Source organism: Anolis sagrei, chromosome 6 (genome assembly GCF_037176765.1).
Source record: "Anolis sagrei isolate rAnoSag1 chromosome 6, rAnoSag1.mat, whole genome shotgun sequence".
Classification (NCBI taxonomy): domain Eukaryota; kingdom Metazoa; phylum Chordata; class Lepidosauria; order Squamata; family Dactyloidae; genus Anolis; species Anolis sagrei.
Window position 1 is genome coordinate 102288251 of NC_090026.1, and position 20980 is coordinate 102309230.

A 20980-nucleotide genomic window follows, 5' to 3' on the forward strand; every position below is an offset into this window, starting at 1 on the left:
GCTCTTCATTTTAAACAAAATATTAAATAAATTAAATCAATATAAATAAACTTTAGTTATATATCATCCTATCTCCCTGAACAGTCAGGGTGGTGAACAACAAAGTCAGCAAACAATCAATACCGTACAAAAGAAAAACACATAAACAAATAACTATCCCACCCAAAACCCTTGCAGATCCATATTTAAACCAAAATAAGACTCATTATAATATATAACAGTTACAATTCCATAATAATAATAATAATAATAATAATAATAATAATAATAATAATAATATATTCCACCTTATCTCTCCAGAGGAACACAAACATAAAAGGCAAACATTCAATTCCTGATCACAACAACAATACACCAATAGTAACAAAATGTAGCAATCCAACATATAAAAACAAATTATGACGTAACAACTAAAATTAAATTAAAAATGTAACCTGTTATATCAGGCATAGGACAAAGCATCAAACATCTAACAGAAGCATCAATTTCCCAGTTCCTTGGAAACAAATAGATTGATCATTGTTCAAGATATCTATTGAGCTGGTCGGGTGAACAGGGCACAGATACGGATGGTAGGTATTAATCAGAGGTTAAATGGTAGTCTTACCAACTACTACCCCTCCTCCTCCTCGTAAGCCAGTGAGCAAAGGTATGTAAGCAAAAAGTACTGCAATTATTAATGGCATGAACATCCTCATATTTGGGTCAACAATGAGGGTGGATGAATTCAAAACTCTAAATTGATTAATTTAAATAATAACATTTAAATTCTACTAAAGTCTGCCAAAGATTGCTGCCCCACCTAGATATGAACTCAATTTAACCCCATCCTGTTCAATATTCTTGTTTATTCAGTACTACACTCAGATCATATAAAACCTAATTTCACATACAGATCTTTCAGATCAATTTCCCTCCAATTAAATTACATTTCCTTTTTTCTCCACAAATCAAAAAAATCAAGAAAAAACCCTCTACACAACTTGAATTTTTCTTCCTACCTCCAGAACTCCAGCAGAAGGAATAAGATTTCAGGCACCCATGGAATTCACAATAAATAGTTCCCATCTCAAGAGGGAAAATAGGGAGGATTATGAAAAAAGACAAAAACATGATGTTATAACAATTAGACCAATTGTTTTATAGTTTACCTCATATCAAAAGTAGACTATTATAGACTGCAGAAGCACATAAGTACTGTCACATATAATCGATGTGAAAACAGTGTATTGATGTCACAATTGTAGAGTGCCCCAAACATTGTTGAACTATAATTCCCAGCAGACCTAACCAGCATAGAGAATGGCAAAGAAGCTGGGAATTACAGTAAAATATCTGAACAGCTACCTGATTCCCACCCATAGTGTATACAGCAGATGGCTATGGAGAGAGAGAAAAGTCCAGTTGTTAAGAAGTAATTTAGTTAACTGTGCAATATATCTTCATGAAGAAGAAAAAATGCCCCCTCAAAAATTATATTCTGTGAATGAAAAAAAAAACTGAATGGATTTTGGTGAAAATTTTTACTGAATTTTGTAATGACATACCATTGTGATGTACACTATTGTTCTGACATGCAACATGTAGCTAATTCAGCACGTTACATTGTGAATTTATGTAATAAATGTGATTAATTTGGGATGTAGAGTAAAATTGTGTTTTTAATCCAACAGTATTTTTTGTTTGTTTTTTGGCCTCAAGATGTTGATTTATTAATCTGTGAAAAGATTTCCAATTTACGGATGAAAGCATACATACAAACCTGTTTATTCTATTGAGCCAAGTTTGAACCTGCACGCTGATTTCTATTCATTTTCTAGATAAGATTTTTGGTGAATCTGAAGTCCTGTCATCATCTTTGTTGAAAGCAAAATGCTTTCAGTTTCATTTCTTTCTGCAGTGTATTCTACACCTTTTATCATATTTCCTCTAAAAGAAATAGAATTTAGCAAATATTAATAGATTGCAGTACAGCCAGCCCTTCATATTTGCTGATTTAACTTTTGCAGATTTGATTATTTGAAATGTGAATAATATGTTCTCCCAGAAATCTGCGTCTTCCAGTCCAACTTTGTGGTTTACTATAGTTCACTATAGAGTTGAGTCAGATGATCTAGGGGTTCCTAAAGAGGTGTTTGCTTAGGTTAAAAAATAGTGTGCCCCCCCTTACCAAGGTCCTGCACTACTAGTCACCACAAAGATTGACAGCCTACTATAATGTATTAGCACTGCATTCAGAGAGGTGAAACAAATATCAGCCATTATCTAGGTTCTCCTCTCCTACTGATCACTTGACACAAGCAATGATGCCTCTTTGCTTTCAACAAAAACAACACAAAGTTGAATAAGAGACCACACTATTACAGGTATGTTGTGCTGTAGCTAGTAGACCCACCCAACTGTTCTCCTGATGTCAGAAGTAATATCTGAGATACTGCTCAAATGATTGGTTCATTCAATAGATCTCTTGAGCTGATGACAGGTGGCTATGGATTGCAATTTGTAGATAAAGTCTGAGCTACTTCTGGTTATGTTTTTCATGAACCACATCCTGTAGGACTGCATCAGCACTTGCCAAGAGAAGAGTCCTTAGAACAGGAGATATGTATTAATCAGATTCTTGAGTGATGTAACATCGGCTAGCTTATTCAGAATCTCATCCTTCAGGCTTTCCAAGGGAAATCTTATTCCAATTGGAGAAAAGACTTGGCATGTTCCTGGACTGAAGCAGGCCCCTTTTCTGCCTTTGTACATCATCAAAAGGTTGCATCATCATTGCCAATACAGTATAAAGACTCAGGAAGGAATGTTATCACACCATACATGGTGCAGCTCACAAGACTAAGAATGAGCTATCAGTTTTAATTTAGTCATCAGAAGACTCTTCAGGTTTGGCATTACACTTAGAAAGTGGCAAAAGAAATCTCCATCCTTTGGGGGGGGGGGGGGGCTCTGGGAGGTGCACCAGACATTTTTCCTAGAGGACAAGTGGACAGAGGGACTATTGCTTCCATTTGTATATTCCTGACAGTGGATCATAACAATGAGCAAAAGCTCATGATGCACAAAGCATTGAGAAAATCTAAGTCAAGAAGGTGGTAGCAGATGTTGTAATGCCTGGGGAAGTTCTAAGTAAGCTCTAATATGATGAAAGTCCCCTGAGGTATTGCATGGCTCTTGGGCTACACTAGATCTGTCCTGGCCAAGTACTAGTTCCAGGAATCATGGAATGCTTGAATGCAGTGTCCCTGAGCTGGAGCTAGGTCTATAGATAATCAGCAATAGTCTGGAGCCATGTATCTTGGGTCTCCCAGACTTGGTCATCTCTGGTATTTTCAGGTTCACAGGTCTCTGAGTACTGCTTGGACACAGCGTCTCCTGTAATGCATAACAGTTTCCTCACCATCTGAGATGATATCCGTGCTCATGCTTGTCCTAAAGTCATGCCATCAATCCTAGCTTATGTCTATAACTGGAAGAATTTTAATCTAGTACAGCTGGCATTGTGGCCTTCTAGATTTGCCTGTTAAAGAGGCAGTCAACAATAGCCTTCCTACCAAATACTTTTCTAAGAGAAAACTATCTCTTTTTGAGAACTAACATTTTGTGTTAGATATCATAAATGAACTTTGGCAAGGAAATGCTTGGACATGGATCTACAATTACTCCTATGTATATAATTAAATACTCTCCAATTTGACTGAGATAGTCCTGCTTTTCCTTTGACCTTCCACTTTTTTAGATGCTTTTAAAATGTCACAGGTTTTCTCTCCTCATACCACTTTCCCCCTTTGTCCTTAGTTTACTTCATCTTCTGCAAACCAAGTTCAGAAAGAATTTGCATTCAATTAATTCATCAAGGAAGATGGGAGAGGAAGGGGTGAATTTTGTCCTTCCCAGTAAGCTTTGACAAAAGCAAACTGCTGCAACCACTCCTGGCTTGGTCGTTCTTACCCATTAATAACTTGTGCCATTTTGAACACACTCTGATGTAGCTCAACCACATGTGTACCAATTTTCATTTGGAAAATGTTGAAGGGTGTAGAATTAAATCTATTGCACTTTCTGCACAGATACATACAAATAATATAAAAAGTATTTTATACTTTTTAAAAGTACTCTTTCTCAGAAAGCTTGAAAACTAATCAGTGCAAGTATGTGTTGTTTTAGTACGTGTTAGTCATTTAGAAATGAGAAGGTGGAGATATTTGAAAAAGAAATCACCCATACCCCACCCATGCAGGTCACATGACAAGGATTGTCACCAATTTATTCTGCAAATGAACTTGCTACTAGGAAGAGAACCAGCACAAAATTCTGTTTGTTTCTTCTGACTGAACAAACTTTATTCCAGTTTCATCATTGAGAAATCAACGTAGCAGTCCTGGTAAGTGAGATTTTCCCCTAAGGAAGACAGATTTTATTTATGCAGTGACAGCCTTTACATACGTCATAATATGATTTTTGTATAAATTCTATTAAAAGGTTAAAACTAATGCAGTCCTATTATGAAAAATTCTCTCTCTTTCTTATTTGAAACAAAAAAGCCTCTGCTTTTGTAAAGTTGGTGAACATTTACTGTAGTAATGAACAATTTTCTAAATAACATCCCATCTCATGACACTCCCCAATTGATCAAAATAGTTATTTGCAAAATTGTATTGACTGGAAAATTCAATAGATAACTTTGAAATATTAGTTTTACTTTTAAAATGAGAATGCACTAAATATAACTTTTAAAAATGCATTGTTTATGGTCACTCGGATGAGCTGATATCTCAGGCAAAATGCTGTAGTTTCAGTTTCATTTTTCAGATGAGCAGCAATTTCATTTCCTAGAACTGGGGTTTGTCAGCAAAATATTTATGTAACCACTTGTCTTATTGTTGGCTTCTTATTTTTGCACAATCCATTTTGAGTAGAGCTGTAAGGCATAAATTAATACTGTACTAATAAGTAATATTTACTTTTAATAGGACAATTCTATTGGAAAACAGAATTTCAATTACAGTGGAGATCTATGTAACCGGATATTATCTGTCCTGTAAGTATCTAGTCATATACTGTTGATACTATTTACTAGTGTACTTTGACTTGAATGAACAAATGGGAGCATACTATGGCTTTCTCATGTATGTTCAAATATGAAGCCTAAAATATTGATTTTTTTATTTATTATTTTTGTTCTTTTTTTAATAGTTTGCATTTTTCTTGATTAATCACTCTTAGCTTTTTTATATATATATATATTAAACTTTAACCATATTTCTTATTTGGGGTAAACTACCTAAAGTCCCAAACTGGGGAAATGATGGAATACTAATAAATGTAATAAAAAAACTAATAATAATAGCTGGTGGGGTTGAATAGCACTAAACACTTTGACATTGCTGTAATTTAAAATTTTAATAAAACACTAATGTATTTACAATAATTAATGAACACAAAAAAGAACACAAATCCTTCTTTTTATTATTATCACATATGTTGTGTGTGTAAACATACTGTATATTCATCTCGCAACATATGTATGTAGCTATTTCTTATTTATATTTCTTCCTCACTTTTCTTCTAATGAGCGCAAGATACGATTATGTGATTTCAGCTCCACTAAATCATGGGTTTGGAAGTCCAGAGTGCCTCAGCTAGGTAGATGGAAAAGCAGAGGTCTTTATTCTTGATCGCCCAAGAGCTAGCAACGAAAGTACTGACATACCTCAACTGTGAGCATGTAGATTCATTTATAGTACTTTTGACAGAAAGAAGAAGCAGTACAGAAGAATTGAAAATTGCTGCACTTGTTTCCCATTGATAGACCCGTCGCAAACTAGGTTCCTGCGGGAGAAAACCTTGCTAGCACGTCCCTGACGTCATGAGCCTGCGCCTCTCGCCCCACCCCTTTCTCTTTGCCAGCGTGGTTTTTCCTTTGCTAGGGCAGCATTGCCCGCATTTTCTCTCAGTTGGCAGAATTCAACTGAGAGAAAATGCGGGCAATGCTGCCCTAGCAAAGGAAAAACCACGCTGGCAAAGAGAAAGGGGCGGAGAAAGGGGCGGGGAGAGAGGCGCAGGCTCATGACGTCAGGGACGTGCTAGCAAGGTTTTCTCCCGCAGGCTCATGACGTCAGGGACGTGCTAGCAAGGTTTTCTCCCGCGACGGCTCATACTGGAGGGTGCTGGCCAGGATCTACAGCCTCATTAGAGGAGGCATGAGTCTGCTTCTGCCTCTGAGCCAACCAGAGGCAAGGCGGGAAATTTAATAAATTATCATTGCTCAGTTTGCAGTTTTCTGGCTGTTGGTGGTTCCGCTCATAGGGTATGTGAAGGAAAGAATATGGGTGGGTTTGAGTTAATGGGTGCTAATCATGGTAGTTTCCTCAGCCTGGGGAAGACAGTGGTCTCTGCTGATGAAACAATGGATGTTAGCTAATCTGAATGAGTTCCCAGGAGGAGGACAAAAGAGGGTGTTGGGCAACTTCCTACCCTCTGATTTGGCCCCATTGTTAGTTGCTATATCAGTACATTGTTAGGAGATTATGGTGGTTTTCTCTGGGTTCAAAGTGAGGCAAGGGCACGGTAAGTTCATGTACTAGGGAATTTCTAAGAAATTTCATAGTAAGGTTACTTTTCAGGACAATAGAAATGACAATGTGGCTGGCTATATTTTCCAATGGAGCCAATTCATATCTTGCTATTACTATATTTCATATAATTCATATTGTTGTAATGGGGTGTCTGATTTCTGCTTTCTTGATAACAACGGGGCTCTTCTCCCTGTGTTAACTGTGTGAGATAATTAAGCTGAGCAGTAATGAATGGCCAAGGTTATCCAGAGCATTTCATAGTTCTCTGTAGATATATCAAGTCCCAAAACAACACTCTATCCATATTTTTATTTTACATAAAAAGGAACATTTTAAAATCAAAGCCAAAATTCTGTGTCAGTCCCTAAAATGTGTAATTTTCTGATGACAGAGCTACATTGCTGAAGAGATACTGAACAATGCCAAGTGAATCCTGCTTGTCCAGTGTTAGTGGATACTTTTTCAATTTGTGTAGCCTGAGGATGTGGACAAGATCCTTGGACAGGTGATAGCCACTGTGGGTAAAGGTAGTAATCAATGCTTCCTTGCAGTAGTGCAGGACCCCAGAATGCCTGAAGGAGGCTGTGGCAGACCTTTTTTAAAGAAACATACCCTGGACTCTACTGTACTTTATAAGTACAGTCTCCTATCCCATTTGAGCAAGGTACTGGTGGCTTCCCATCTCCAGGGGTTTATGGATGAAATGGATTATCTAGATCTATTTCAGTCTGGCTTCAGGCCAGATTATGGGACAGAAACAGCTTTGGTAGATGACCTATGCAAAGAACTGGAAAGGGAAATGTGTCCCTGTTGGTCCCCCTAGACCACTTGGTAGCTTTTGATACCATCAACCATGGTATCCTTCTGCGTCGTCTCGCTAGGATAGGAATTGATGTAACTTTTTTACAGTAGTTCCATTCCTTCCTGGAAGGGTGCAGCTAGAAGGTGGTGTTGCGGCAGTCAGGGTTTTGTTCCCCAATGCTATTTAAAATATACATTAAACTGCTGGAAGACATCTTTCAGACAGTTTGGACTTGGTGTTGGATCTGGAGGTCCAGGTTTTCTGGTGGTCAGGAGTGCCTTCGCACATTTAAAACATGTGTGCCAGCTGTGCCCATTTTTTGAGACACCTGATCTGGCCACGGTATATGCTTTAGTTACACCATTTGGATTACTGTAACACACTCTTCATGGAGCAGCTTCGAGTGTTTGGAAACTTCAGCTAGTCCAAAGAGCTGCCAGATTGCTAACTGGGGCTAGCTACAGGGAGTCCACAATCCCCAAGTAGCAACAGCTCTAGTCTGTTTCCAGCCACAATTCAAAGTGCTGGTTATCTATATATATAAATTTGTTAGGGGCATCCAACGAGGAAACAAAACTCAAAAACCCCCCAACGAAACTGTACCAAAATTGCCATGCCCATAACACAACCCACAAGGTACAAACATATCTACTCAAAATGAAAAACAACACAACAACACACTCACAAAACGGCAAAACAACAAAACTCAAAAAACCCCAACGAAACTTAACCAAAATTGCCATGCCCATAACACAACCCACAAGGTACAAACATATCTACTCAAAATGAAAAACAACACAACAACACACTCACAAAACGGCAAAACAACAAAACTCAAAAAACCCCAACGAAACTTAACCAAAATTGCCATGCCCATAACACAACCCACAAGGTACAAACATATCTACTCAAAATGAAAAACAACACAACAACACACTCACAAAACGGCAAAACAACAAAACTAAAAAGAAACCAACGAAACTTAACCAATATATAAATTTGTTAGGGGCATCCAACAAGGAAACAAAACTCAAAAAACCCCCAACGAAACTGTACCAAAATTGCCATGCCCATAACACAACCCACAAGGTACAAACATATCTACTCAAAATGAAAAACAACACAACAACACACTCACAAAACGGCAAAACAACAAAACTCAAAAAAACCCAATGAAACTTAACCAAAATTGCCATGCCCATAACACAACCCACAAGGTACAAACATATCTACTCAAAATGAAAAACAACACAACAACACACTCACAAAACGGCAAATCAATAAAACTCAAAAAACCCCAACGAAACTTAACCAAAATTGCCATGCCCATAACACAACCCACAAGGTACAAACATATCTACTCAAAATGAAAAACAACACAACAACACACTCACAAAACGGCAAATCAACAAAACTCACAAACCCCCCAACGAAACTTAACCAAAATTGCCATGCCCATAACACAACCCATAAGGTACAAACATATCTACTCAAAATGAAAATAACACAACAACACACTCACAAAACGGCAAAACAACTGAGCATGCGCATTGGTGCCCAGCCGCAAGTTCCCTGGCGCACGCACACAGTTCCCTCTGCGGAAGCCATGCCCACTCCAAGCCCCGCCGCGCCGCTTCCTGCACACACCCCCCCCCGCTGCACGCACACACACAACCCCACGCTCCATCACTCCCCCCGCCGCGCACACACACGCAACCCCACACTCCATCACTCCCCCCACCGCCACACACACACGTGCAACCCCACTCCCCCCCGCTGCCGCACACACACACACAACCCCACGCTCCATCACTCCCCCTGCTGCCGCACACACACACACAACCTCACGCTCCATCACTCGCCTGCCCCAATCTTACCTCCTTTTACTTCACGCCACCTCCAAACCCCACCGCACCCCTTCCCGCCCTGTCAAAATCCAGGAAAGACAGGAAGGAAGGAAAGAAGGAAGAAAGAGAAAGGGAGATAAAGAAAAGGGGGAAGGAAGGAAAGTTAGAGAAAGAAGGAAGAAGAAAAGGAAAGAAAAGGAAAGATGGAAGGAAAGAAAAGAGAGACAGCAGAAGAGAAAGAAAAAGGGGGAAGGAAGGAAAGAGGTAGAGAAGGAAGAAATGAGAGACAGAGGGAGGGAAAGAAAAAGGGGGAAGGAAGGAAGGAGAGAAGGAAAGAAAAAAGGGAATGAAAGAAGGAAAGAGAGAAGGAAGAAAAGAGACCAGAAGAGAAAGAAAAAGGGGGAAGGAAGGAAGGAGAGAAGGAAAGAAAAAAGGGAATGAAGGAAGGAAAGAGGGAGTGAAGGAAGGGGGAAGATGTAGAGAAAGAGGGAGGGAAGGAAAGAAGGAAAGAGAGAAGGAAGGAAAGAGGCCAGAAGAGAAAGAAAAAGGGGGAAGGAAGGAGATACAGAAGGAAGAGGAGAAGGAAAGATGGGAGGGAAGGAAGGAAGGAGGGAAAGAAGGAGAGAAAGAGGGAAGGTTGGTCACAGCAATGCATGGCGGGTAAATGTTGTTATTTCTATGATTATTATGATGCTATTATTCCTATGAGACCCTTTTAGGGGGAATGGGAGAGGTGTCAGGTCCCGGAGGCAATGCATTGCATTATTGTTATTGTTATGATGGTGGTGAAATAAAAGGAAATAAAAAGAGAAAGAAGGAAGCAAACAGGGAGGGAAGAAAGGCAAAGGAAGAAAGGGGGAGGGAATGAAGGAAAGAGAGAAGGATGAAACCAAGTAGTGAAAGAAGGAAAGAAAGAAAGAGGTAGAGAAGGAAGAAAGGAGAGAAAGGGGGAAGGAATAGGTAGGTACCTCTCTTTCATAATAGTCCAGATATCTACCTCAACTTTGATAAGTTTTACTATAGGCCACAGCAACGCGTGGCAGGGCACAGCTAGTGATCTATAAAGCCTTGTATGGCTCAGGTTCAGGATTGTCAGATTTTACCTCCTGGAATGAATCCCCCTCGGCTCTGAGATCCCCAGGAGAGGTTTTTCACTCAACCCCACCACCATCACAAACACAGTTGGTGAGGACACAAGCAAGCGCTTTCTCAGTGGCTGCCCCTCAACTTGAACTTCCTGTCCAGGGAAACCAGAATGGCCCCTTCCCTCTGTCCTTTCAGTGGCAGGCTAAACCTTTTTATTCAGGCTTGCTTTTAAATAACAAAGTTTTTAAGACAGGGCCCGGCGGGGGGGGGGGGGGGGGGGAGGCGACAACTGTGTTTAAGTAGTTTAATAATTTTTTAGTTTTAATTGTATTTTTAATATTTCTATTTTTAATTCTATTTTAACATTTATATGCTTTAGGTTTTAATTTACACATTGTTATGCTTTTAGCCTCCTTTTAGAGAGAAAAAGTAATATATAAAATAATAATAATAATAATAATAATAATAATAATGGGGAACCACACACAATGTCCTATTGTGCAACAGGGGTCCCATTGCACTAAAGAACCCATTGACTTTTGCAGACACATTGTGCATCAGCAGCACACATTATACATCAGAGTACTTGTTATATTCATTTATTTATTTTATTGACTGCATACCCCACCTCTTGCCCAGGACATTTTGCATATCTGAACACAGACTGCCTTTGCACAATAAAATGGCCCACAAACATACATACATATTTTCACTTTTTATTAGATAGACTAGCTTAGGTACCTGGCGATGCCCAGGTTAGGTACTTGGTAATTTATAATGCTGTTTATTTTAAAAGGTCATTGCTTTTGGATTTTATGAATGGTCATATTTGGAATATGCATAAAGATGTGGGTAAACTACAGTCCCCATAATCACCTGTCATTGCCTCCACCTTAAATCCCACCAGTATTTAAAGTTTGGCCCCACCAAACCCCTCCAATATTTTCTGTTGGTCATGGGGGGTCTGTGTGCCAAGATCCATCACAAGTGGGGTTCACAGTGCTCTCTGGATGCAGGGACAACTACATCCCCCATCATGCTGGGCTAGCCCTCCCTCCAAAAAAAACCTCTCCAGTATTATCTGTTGGTCATGGGGGTGTTAAGTTTGTCCAGAGCCGTCATTGGTGGCAGTCACGGGGATCTCTGGATGAGGCGATACCTACAACTCCCATCATGGTGAGTCAATCCCCACAAACCTGTCCAGTATTTTCTGTTGGTCATGGCAGGACTGTGTGCCAAGTTTGGTCCAGATACATAACTGGTAGCAACCTCAGAGATCTCTATATGTGGGAAGAACTACATCTCCTGTTACACTGGATCAATCCTCCTAAATCATTATAACAGATGGGACCATATTTCAGTTGAATATTTACCTCTGGTTTGGGAAACTCTTAAAGCATTCTTGTACTTTTTGGCAACTCAGGAAATTTTTATAGATGTATCTATAAGATAAAAAATATTACGTAGCACAATAAAAATGCTGTGTGGAATTGTGGTCTTCATTTAAGATGCTTCCTTTCACTGACAGGATAAACTAAAATATTTTGGAGAGTAGTTAAATGAAACAGACTTCAATAATTAATAGAAACATATGTCAGTTGGATACTTGCCTCATGTTTGAGAAAATATAAAGCGTAATTGCATTTAAAGATTTGAGTTTAAGCAACTCAATAATTTTTAAAAGAAGTATCTTTGAGATAAAAGGTATTCTACAAATTAGAATAAACACTGCCTGAAATTGTAGTCTTCATTTAGGTTGATCAGTGGCTGTTCCCAAGCTGTGGAATCACCTTCCTTGGGAGGCTGGACTGGTGCCCCTCTGTGCTTTCATGAGCAAGTAAGTACTTTTTTATTCAAAGAGGCATTTGATAAATATAGGCAGCCCTCACTGTCTGAAAACTTTTCGGAAGTTCTGCTGTTTTGACAGATCTAAATTATAGCAATGTTCTGCACTTCTGACTACTGTTTCTTTTTTTAGCATGCTGGGTGGGGGTGTCTTTCAGTTGACCCAGTACCATCTAGTGATTAGCCTTGCATTTGCTTTTAAAAAAAAAGTTCCACTTTTCAACCAATTTCATTTTCTGATAGTGGTCCAGTCTCTAACCAGTCAGATAATCACAGACTTCCTGTACAGTTATGAACAGTATTTCTATGGGGTTGCTGTATTTTTATCTTTATTGTTATTTTTAGAAGAGAGAAAATATAATCATAAGATTTTGATGAGAGAAACTTGCTATTTCAAAAATAATGGTACTTGTCAACTCCTGGGGATGAGACAGTGATTTTGACTATTAGGTTTCTTGAAATCCAAAACACCCGAAGGACCAATGGTTGGGAATTTCTGGTTTAGATAGAAATTTTCTTTAAAATGTTGTAATTATGAATTTTTGTTTTTCTTTAAAGATCCAAGAGATGTAACCAATACAATCTACCTAAAAATACCAAAGATTGGACAAAAAGAATCTGCAAGATAACTGGTGACCAATTGCCTTAAGCTTGAAGTGAAACATGGTAACTCCCCTTTTTGTCAAGATAGAGACTATTTTAAAGATCTTAACAAAACAAGATTACATGAAGATGGAGATTAATGTTTTGCCCAACAATTAAAACAACGTGTTTTTTGTGGTAAGGAGTTCCTAGAGACATCTACGAGGAAGGACACAATCCTAAATAATATAGATTTCTAAGAAACCAACTGTTCTTGTCACTTCAAATCCTGATGCCTTTAAATAGCTTGTGATCTACAAATATTTACATATATAGTTATCAGCAGCCATAGGAACCTTTGGCCAAGTGGCTCTACTTGATAGCCTTTCTTGGTGCCTCCCTGCTACTCCACTGGTGTCTTGAAAAACAGATCTTGAGCTGTTTTAAAATAATGTATTCATTGAAAGGTAATAGTGACCCAGATGAAGGCACAAGTAAGAGTTATAGAAAAGAACAAAGCCTTGCTCTCGATGATAAAATTGAAAATTGGACAAAAGAGCATGTAAAACAATGGGTGATCAATGAACTGAAGCTTGAGGAGAAACATGGTAAGGTCCTTTTTGATCAGGATGTGACAGGCTCTATTCTGAAGATCTTGACAAAGGAAGACCTTCTAGCAATGGGAATGCCCCATGGCCCAGCAATCAAGATAATGCATGCCATGAAAGGGAATGATGATCCACCTAAAAGATCTACCATGATATCCAGGGAAGGACACAGTACAGAGATTTTTGATGGTAAATTATCAAATAAAAGCAAAGATGGAAGGCACATAGAAGCGAACAATGAAATAAAGTATGATGACACCTGTAAACAAACAGGGTTTGCAAAATCGGAATGCACTGAATCACCAGAATCTGTACTTCAAGAAAAAACAAAGAACATACTTCACCAAGACCAAAGTAATCACTTTCCCACTAGGCAAACATGCCTACCACATCCCTTTGATGAATTTCACAACAGTCATCGTTACATAGAACATTATGTTCTCCATATACCTGAAACTGGGCCACTAAATCTCATTGATCCAGTCCATGAATTTAAGCTCTTTACAAACACAGATAATGCCACAGAGGAGAATCTAAAAATGAAATTTTGCAATGAAGTTTTTAGATTTGCAGCAGCCTGCATGAACTCCCGTACTAATGGTACTATTCACTTAGGCATACGAGATAATCCCCATGGGGAAATTATTGGAGTGAAAGTCCAAAATAAAGAGAAATATATTAACTATTTTGACTTGATGATAAAACAGTACTTTGTAAACACTATTGATGTTGCCAAAGATTGCATTAGGAAACCTAGGTTTGTGGAAGTGTTGCATCAAAATGGTGTTGCATCGGAAACTTTTGTGATCGAGGTTGATGTCATTCCAAAATCCTCTAGTTGTCAATCTAAGTATTTTCCTACAAATACATACAATTTTAAAAGCCAAACATGGGAGCCAGGTTTATTCATAAGAGATGGCGCTGCTTCTAAAAATATCCAAAAAAATAAAAAGGAGTATAAGCTGTTTAAGTCTAAATTGCAGGAAAAAGATGTAAATAGAAAAGAAGCTGAGGAAGAACATGCAGAAAAAATACGGAAGAGAGAAGATGAAGGCCACAAACTGGTCCGTCTACTCACAGGCAACAAAGACTTGCTAGATAACTCCTATTATGATTGGTATGTTTTAGTTACCAACAAATGTCATCCACACGATGCACAGCATGTTAATTTCTTACAGGAAATGAATGTATTTGCAGCCCTTGACTTTGATCCAGAGTCAGTGAGCAGTGGTGTGGTCAAGACATTCAGAGAAAACAGAGCTGCAAACCTTCATTTTCCAAAACAATACCAGAAACCCCTAAATTCAGCATCTGACACAATTCAGGAACTGAATCTATATCAGCAACCAAGCTGGATTTTCTGCAATGGCAGATCAGACCTGAACAGTGAAGCATATCAGCCCTTGAACCCAAGTGGCTGGCAGCAACAGAGAGCTGCTGAAGTCAGGAAACTGATCTCATTTCTTTCCCACCCTGATGTAATGCAAAGAGGGAGGTTTTTGGTGCTGTTTATATTACTGTCAAAAGTGGAAGATCCAGGTGATCCCATGATTGAAACATTGTGTACATTTTATCAAGAACTCAAAGGACTTGATGACATGCTTTGTATTTGTATGGGAACACAAACATACCACCGCTGGAAGGATCTCCTGAAAGCCAGATTTATTGATGCAGATAAACTAGCAGACAGGTGCATATCTGGCTTGACTTTACCAATGGTGAATGGTACTATCCAAAAGTTAAAGTCGGTGACCCAAACTTCTCAAAGACTTTTGCCATCAAAGGGGGGTTCTTCTACCATTCTGTTAAAGAAAGATGAAGACTTCATGGCTGCACTGGAAATACTCTGTCAAAATGAATGCCAAGACACAGAGATTGAAAAAGATGAAAAACGATTTTCTAAATTTAAAAAAAATCAAGAAGAGCATTTTTATCGTGGTGGGAAAGTAGCTTGGTGGAATTTTTATTTCTCTTCTGAACACTACAGTTCTTCTTTCATTAAGCGGGATGCATTTGAGAAGCTCAAAGATCTGATTGTATCAGGGTCTCCATACTCTAAACAATCGCCTACAAAAATTGTCAACCTCTACCATCATCCAGGCTGTGGCGGTACCACTTTAGCCATGCATATTCTCTGGGAACTGAGAAATAAATTCAGGTGTGCTGTTTTAAAAAACAAAACAATTGATTTTTTAGAAATTGGAAGACAACTGACCACCTTAATTACATCTGGGACATCAAACAATTTTGATTATTTGCCAGTACTGCTGCTTGTGGATGACTTTGAGGAACAAGAAAATGTTTATCACCTACAATATGCTATCCAATCCACCATAGCAGAACATGGAATTAGATATGAAAATCCTCTGGTCTTCATCTTAAATTGTATGAGATCACAGAACCCCGAAGAGAGTGCAAAGAACAACAGTCTGAATAGTATTGCTTTGAAGCAAAAATTATCTTTGAAAGAACAAAGAGCTTTTGAGGAAAAACTGAAAGAAATCGAATGTCAGTATGACCATCCCGAAGACTTTTATTCATTTATGATTATGAAAGAAAACTTTCATCAAGAATACATAGAGAATGTAGTCAAAAACACACTGAAAAGCCTAGATGTTACAAGTAAGCAAGTTCAACTTATATCTTTTCTGGCACTTCTTAATTCATATGTTACAGAGTCCACAATCTCAGTATCACAATGTGAAGAATTTTTGGGAATAAGTACCAAAAAGACTTACTGGGGTCCAGAAAAGTTGGATGACAAGATGGGAAATTGCTCTAACATTATTATACAAACAGAAGTGCAAGAGCGTGGACAGTACAAAGCGGTGCGCATCAGTCACTCGCTGATTGCTGTACAATGTCTGGAAGAATTTAAGCAAACATACAAATTGACTAAAAGTGAAATTACACTTTTATTGCTAAGAGAGGATTCATTTTATGAGGTTGGCATAGGAAAAGACAAACTTCAGCAAGATGTCCAAAGTATGCTGCTTACAAGGCACCGAAGGGAACATGGTGATGACACAGACACATTATTTTCCCCATTAATTGAAGCCATTCAAAAAGAAGAAGAAAACACCGAAGTTGAATGTGTGTTGATGGAGGGGACTAATAGATTCAGCAAAAATGTATTTATTAGCCAAGCCTTAGCAAGGCATTTCTACATCAAGGAGAAGAATTTTGACAGTGCATTAGAATGGGCTAGAAGAGCTAAAAGGGGAGCACCTAATAACTCATATATATCAGATACTTTGGGTCAAGTTTTTAAAAGTAAGATAAAACACTGGCTTGAAGAAAATACAGAGAAACCCACAATAACTGTGGAAATTCTGGATGATTTGTTGAACCTTGCAAAGTGTGCTTCAGATGCATTTAAAGAATCTCAACGACAAACAGAAAATAAAGACAGTGAAGGAGAATCTTATCAAAATATGAAACACAAGAGAAGATATGAAACGTATAATACATCTGGTTACTCAGGAGAAATAGAAACTGGTCTATATGCTATAAAAATTATTGAATTTACACCTTTGTTCAACAAAAAAGATGATCTTTCTAGAAAACATATCACACAGTTCCTCTCGGGAAACTGTGATATCCCAAAAGTTACAAGTGGTACAGATTGTGAAAATTACAGTCTGATTCTTAAGAAGTATGCAAATTACTTAAGTAAGTTACAACTCGACCTTAAAAATGCATTTGACTTTTTTGACAACTACTTTATCTTTCTGAAACAAAAAAATCCTGAAAAAGAAACTGTTGAGTTCAAAATACGGAATAAGATTCAAGAACATTTCAAGAAATATGCAGAAATATTTTGCTACTCTGATTTTGATTGGCTAAAGAAGTCAAAACTGAGTTCATCTTTGCAGATGGAAAATTACAGAAAGAGTTTAGAAGTTTCAAAGGCAGACAAGTTTTCTGGAATTCTGGAATATCTTGGCAGCCATGAAAATACTGTAAGCAAAATGGAGGACATTGTGAAAAAGTATGCCGATCTGATTGCCCAGAGCTCTACCAAATATATTCAGAGGGACAAACTGAATTTTATTTTGGCCAATATTGTCCTCCATTGTCTCAGTCCAAAATCCAAGATGGTACGGTCTTTCCTAGATCTCAGAGAACAACTGAAAGTGATTCTACAGTCCGTTGGTCCCGAGCATCGATACTCAGAACCATACTTCTTAGCTTCCTTACTGTTTTGGCCTGAAAAGCAAAATAATCTAGATAAAGATAATAAACAAATGGAAAAGTATCTCGCTGTACTGAAGAAAGCTTTTAACAGTAAGTACTGGAAAATGAGCCGTTCCAAGCAACCAATAGCGTTTTTCTACCTCGGAAAAGGAAGCTACCTGAACAAATTCATTCACAAAGGAAAACTTGATCAGTGTGTTACTACCAAGATTAGGCATGAAAAGAAATCCAAAATAAGTGATATACTTAATGCCCAGTGGCAGAGTGGAGAGATATGGAAAACAGATGAAGTTAAACGTCTTTTGCTACGATTGACTGGCAAAGTTGAAGGTGATCAAATTAATGTGGATTATGGCACTGATGAAAACATCGAAATTCCAGCACGGCCGGTTTACCTAGGTAAATTAAAAAGTGGTCGCAGCATTGAACGAGTGTCTTTCTACTTGGGCTTTTCCATTGAAGGCCTGATAGCATATGACATTGAAATTATTTAACTGGTTTGGTTTTTTAAAAAATGTACTTCTGCAGTACCAATGTATGCTGCAGTATACATTGGTAGCATATATTTGGTAGCTCTCACAATTTGAAGCTAGCTTCAAACTGGATTATATGGTCAGTGTAGATGTGGCCCCAGTCTCCTAGAATCCTACAGTTTCAAACTTTGAAAAAGAAAAATCTTGCAGGCTATTAATTTTATTAGGTTGATAGACATTGACAAATATGAGCTCTTTACAATCCATATAGCTCACGCAAACCGTTTCCACAAGAACATTTATGGTTTTAACCAATAAATAAGAGGGCCAGAATAATGGTCAATAGTGGCCATTCAAAGTGACTTCTCAACTCTTCTTTGTATCCAATGGAACCATTGTGGTTTGGGTCTGTTCATAGTTTCTCTTTGAAATGTGTGTTTCTCTTACATTGTTAGATGCATTTCTTGACTAACATATTCCTAGACCATGTTTTCATACTTAAAACCCACAGAAGACTAAATCATTGTTCTTAAAGTAGATGCACAAACGTGTTGAATACAAACAGCTGTAAAATCTACAACATTAATTTCTGCCAAATTACAAAATATGTCTAGAAATGAAATTTTGTTGCTCTTATAGAATACTCTTCTTACAGAATTTGATTGGCTTCAAACTGAAAGCTTTTAAGCGCTGATGAAATCTGTTCTCTTTGAGGCATATCTCAGAAAAAGCTGGTGGTTGTTCTATCAGTAGGCTTGTTGTGCTATGATGATGGTACTAAATGCTTTATGTTCTATTTGTTTATATTACTTTGCTTCCTTTGAATTTAATGACTGATTTTAATGTTGTCAATAATTTAGATTTTAGAGCAAGGCCAATAAATTGTATAAGCAGTATAAGCCTTTAAAATATCTTAATTTTTGTATGTTTTTGTTTTTTTAATGTACTCTATGATTTTAGTTGTTTTGCACTGTGTAATATATCCATATTTCTTTGATTCTAAGCTGCCATTGTTTGTAAGATGCACACTAATATCAGTACCACCAACAGGGGGAATGCCATACATTTAAGCACTCACAATTCTAAGATGCATACTGTTTTTAGAGATATTGATATGGGGGAAAGTGTGTCTCAGAATTAAAGAAATGCAATATGGATGTGAGGGCGATCTGGCTGCGACATTTGTCACCCCACTGATCGCCCGGGTTGAAATACAATATGTTTTAACTTGCTGTTTTGTAACCTGCCTTGGGTTCCTTTTTGGGAGAAAGGTGGCATATAAATAAAATAACTTGCTAAATAAATAAACTTGGCTCCTGCCAACATTAAGTTTTATTCACTTTTATTGTTCAGCTATAACCTACCATTAACTGTCATTGTGACTGGAAGCTCTCAGTGTCCAAAGTAAACTTTGTCCAAACTTTGATTTTGATGCCTTAGTTTTTGACTAATAATGTAGGATGGCTAGTATATACATCTGAACCTGTCAGAGGGAGAGCCTAAAGAACAGTGTCTCTGAGATCAATGAAGGAAAAATTAGCACTTGTTAGAAAGGTCACACATCACATTTCTTTGGACACTACCAAAGGAAAAATGGAAGGCATCTTTTAAGATATGTCTGACCTACATTCAGCACCAGACCACAGTAGACCAAGAGAGGAATGCCATAGATATGCTGTCTTATATAGTGATACCTTGACTTAAGAATTTAATTTGTTCTGTGACTGTGTTCTTTAGTCAAAACATTCTTCTCTCAAAGTGAATGTTCCCATTGAAATGCTATTAATCTGTTCCTCCCCCCGCCCTGAAAATTACCACAATTTTTGGTTGTGTGTTTTTAAATAAGAAAATGTACTTTATCAATAAAAAATAATGTATAAGATGTTCAGAAATAGGCAGTGCTTGGTTCCATCCAGGCACTTTAGCAAGGAAGCACTTTTGAGGCAACAAAATGTGTGTTGGTCAGTGTAACAGCAAGGGAAAACAGCATCATTCCCTCTCTTGGTCTCTCTTCCTCTCTCTGTTGCACAAGCTGGTCATCTTGTAGTGCTACCGAACTACAGCTTCATTCATATCAATATCACATCTACACCGGCCAGTTTCTTTACTCTTGTTCTGCGTATCTCTGCTACCTTACATGTATAAGCACACCAACCACAGGGTGGCACTGTCCAAGAAGCTTTAATGTTTGAGAAAGCAAATACATTCTGCTGATTCCAAGTTCACTCAATGATGGACTGCAGTTCTATATATCAGAACAAAGATGGACAATTATAGCCTTCCAGATGCTGTTCAGTGTCAGCTCCATGCCCTTCAAAATTTCACTTACATTTATTTGTTTGCTTTAGTTGGCTAAAAGCGATGTAATATTATGGAGTTCTTTTCATATTGGATTCTTTTTGTTTTGTTTTCTGTTTTAGTGCCTATGCTTTTTTTCCCCTTTGTATTGTAATTTGTTACATTTAAGTTACTTTTTTGAAAATCTAATAAAAAAATTTTTTTTAATCACATAAGAAAACAGACATGTACGGTCAAGCAAAATCAGAGTGTGGTCACTCTGTCAAACATTATTAATGTAGAAGTAATGACAAGGTAGGAGAAGATGAAAGACTTTGCTTTTGCCAGAGACTATTGGGTAAGCAAAATAGTTTCTGAAAAATCCTGCAAATCTCTTGGGAAGACAGATGGACAAATGTCAGCATTCTGGAAGTAGCAAAGACTATCTATCAGCACTGGGACAATGATCCTCCACCATCAACTTTGCTGGACTGGCCACATTGTCCGAATGCCCAATCACCATCTCTCAAAGCAGTTCTCTATTCTCAACTCAAAGGAATGTTGGTGGACAGGAAAAGAGATTTAAAGATGAGCTTAAAGCCACCTTAAAAATTGTAGCATAGACATCATGAACTAGGAAGCCCTGGCCTATGAGCATTCTAACTGGAGGTTAGCTGTGACC

The 20980-nt window shown here is 38.0% G+C and overlaps 1 protein-coding gene across 1 annotated transcript; it reads left to right on the plus strand.

Annotated features, from left to right (window-relative positions):
* The first annotated feature begins 4291 nt into the window (after positions 1-4291).
* On the plus strand, positions 4292-20450 carry LOC132779771 (sterile alpha motif domain-containing protein 9-like). The gene is made up of 4 exons (XM_067470298.1): positions 4292-4387; positions 4977-5044; positions 12072-12153; positions 12720-20450. The coding sequence occupies exon 4, from the start codon at positions 13195-13197 to the stop codon at positions 18040-18042; it is 4848 nt and encodes a 1615-aa protein (XP_067326399.1). The 5' UTR covers positions 4292-4387; positions 4977-5044; positions 12072-12153; positions 12720-13194; the 3' UTR covers positions 18043-20450.
* Positions 20451-20980: the final 530 nt, after the last annotated feature.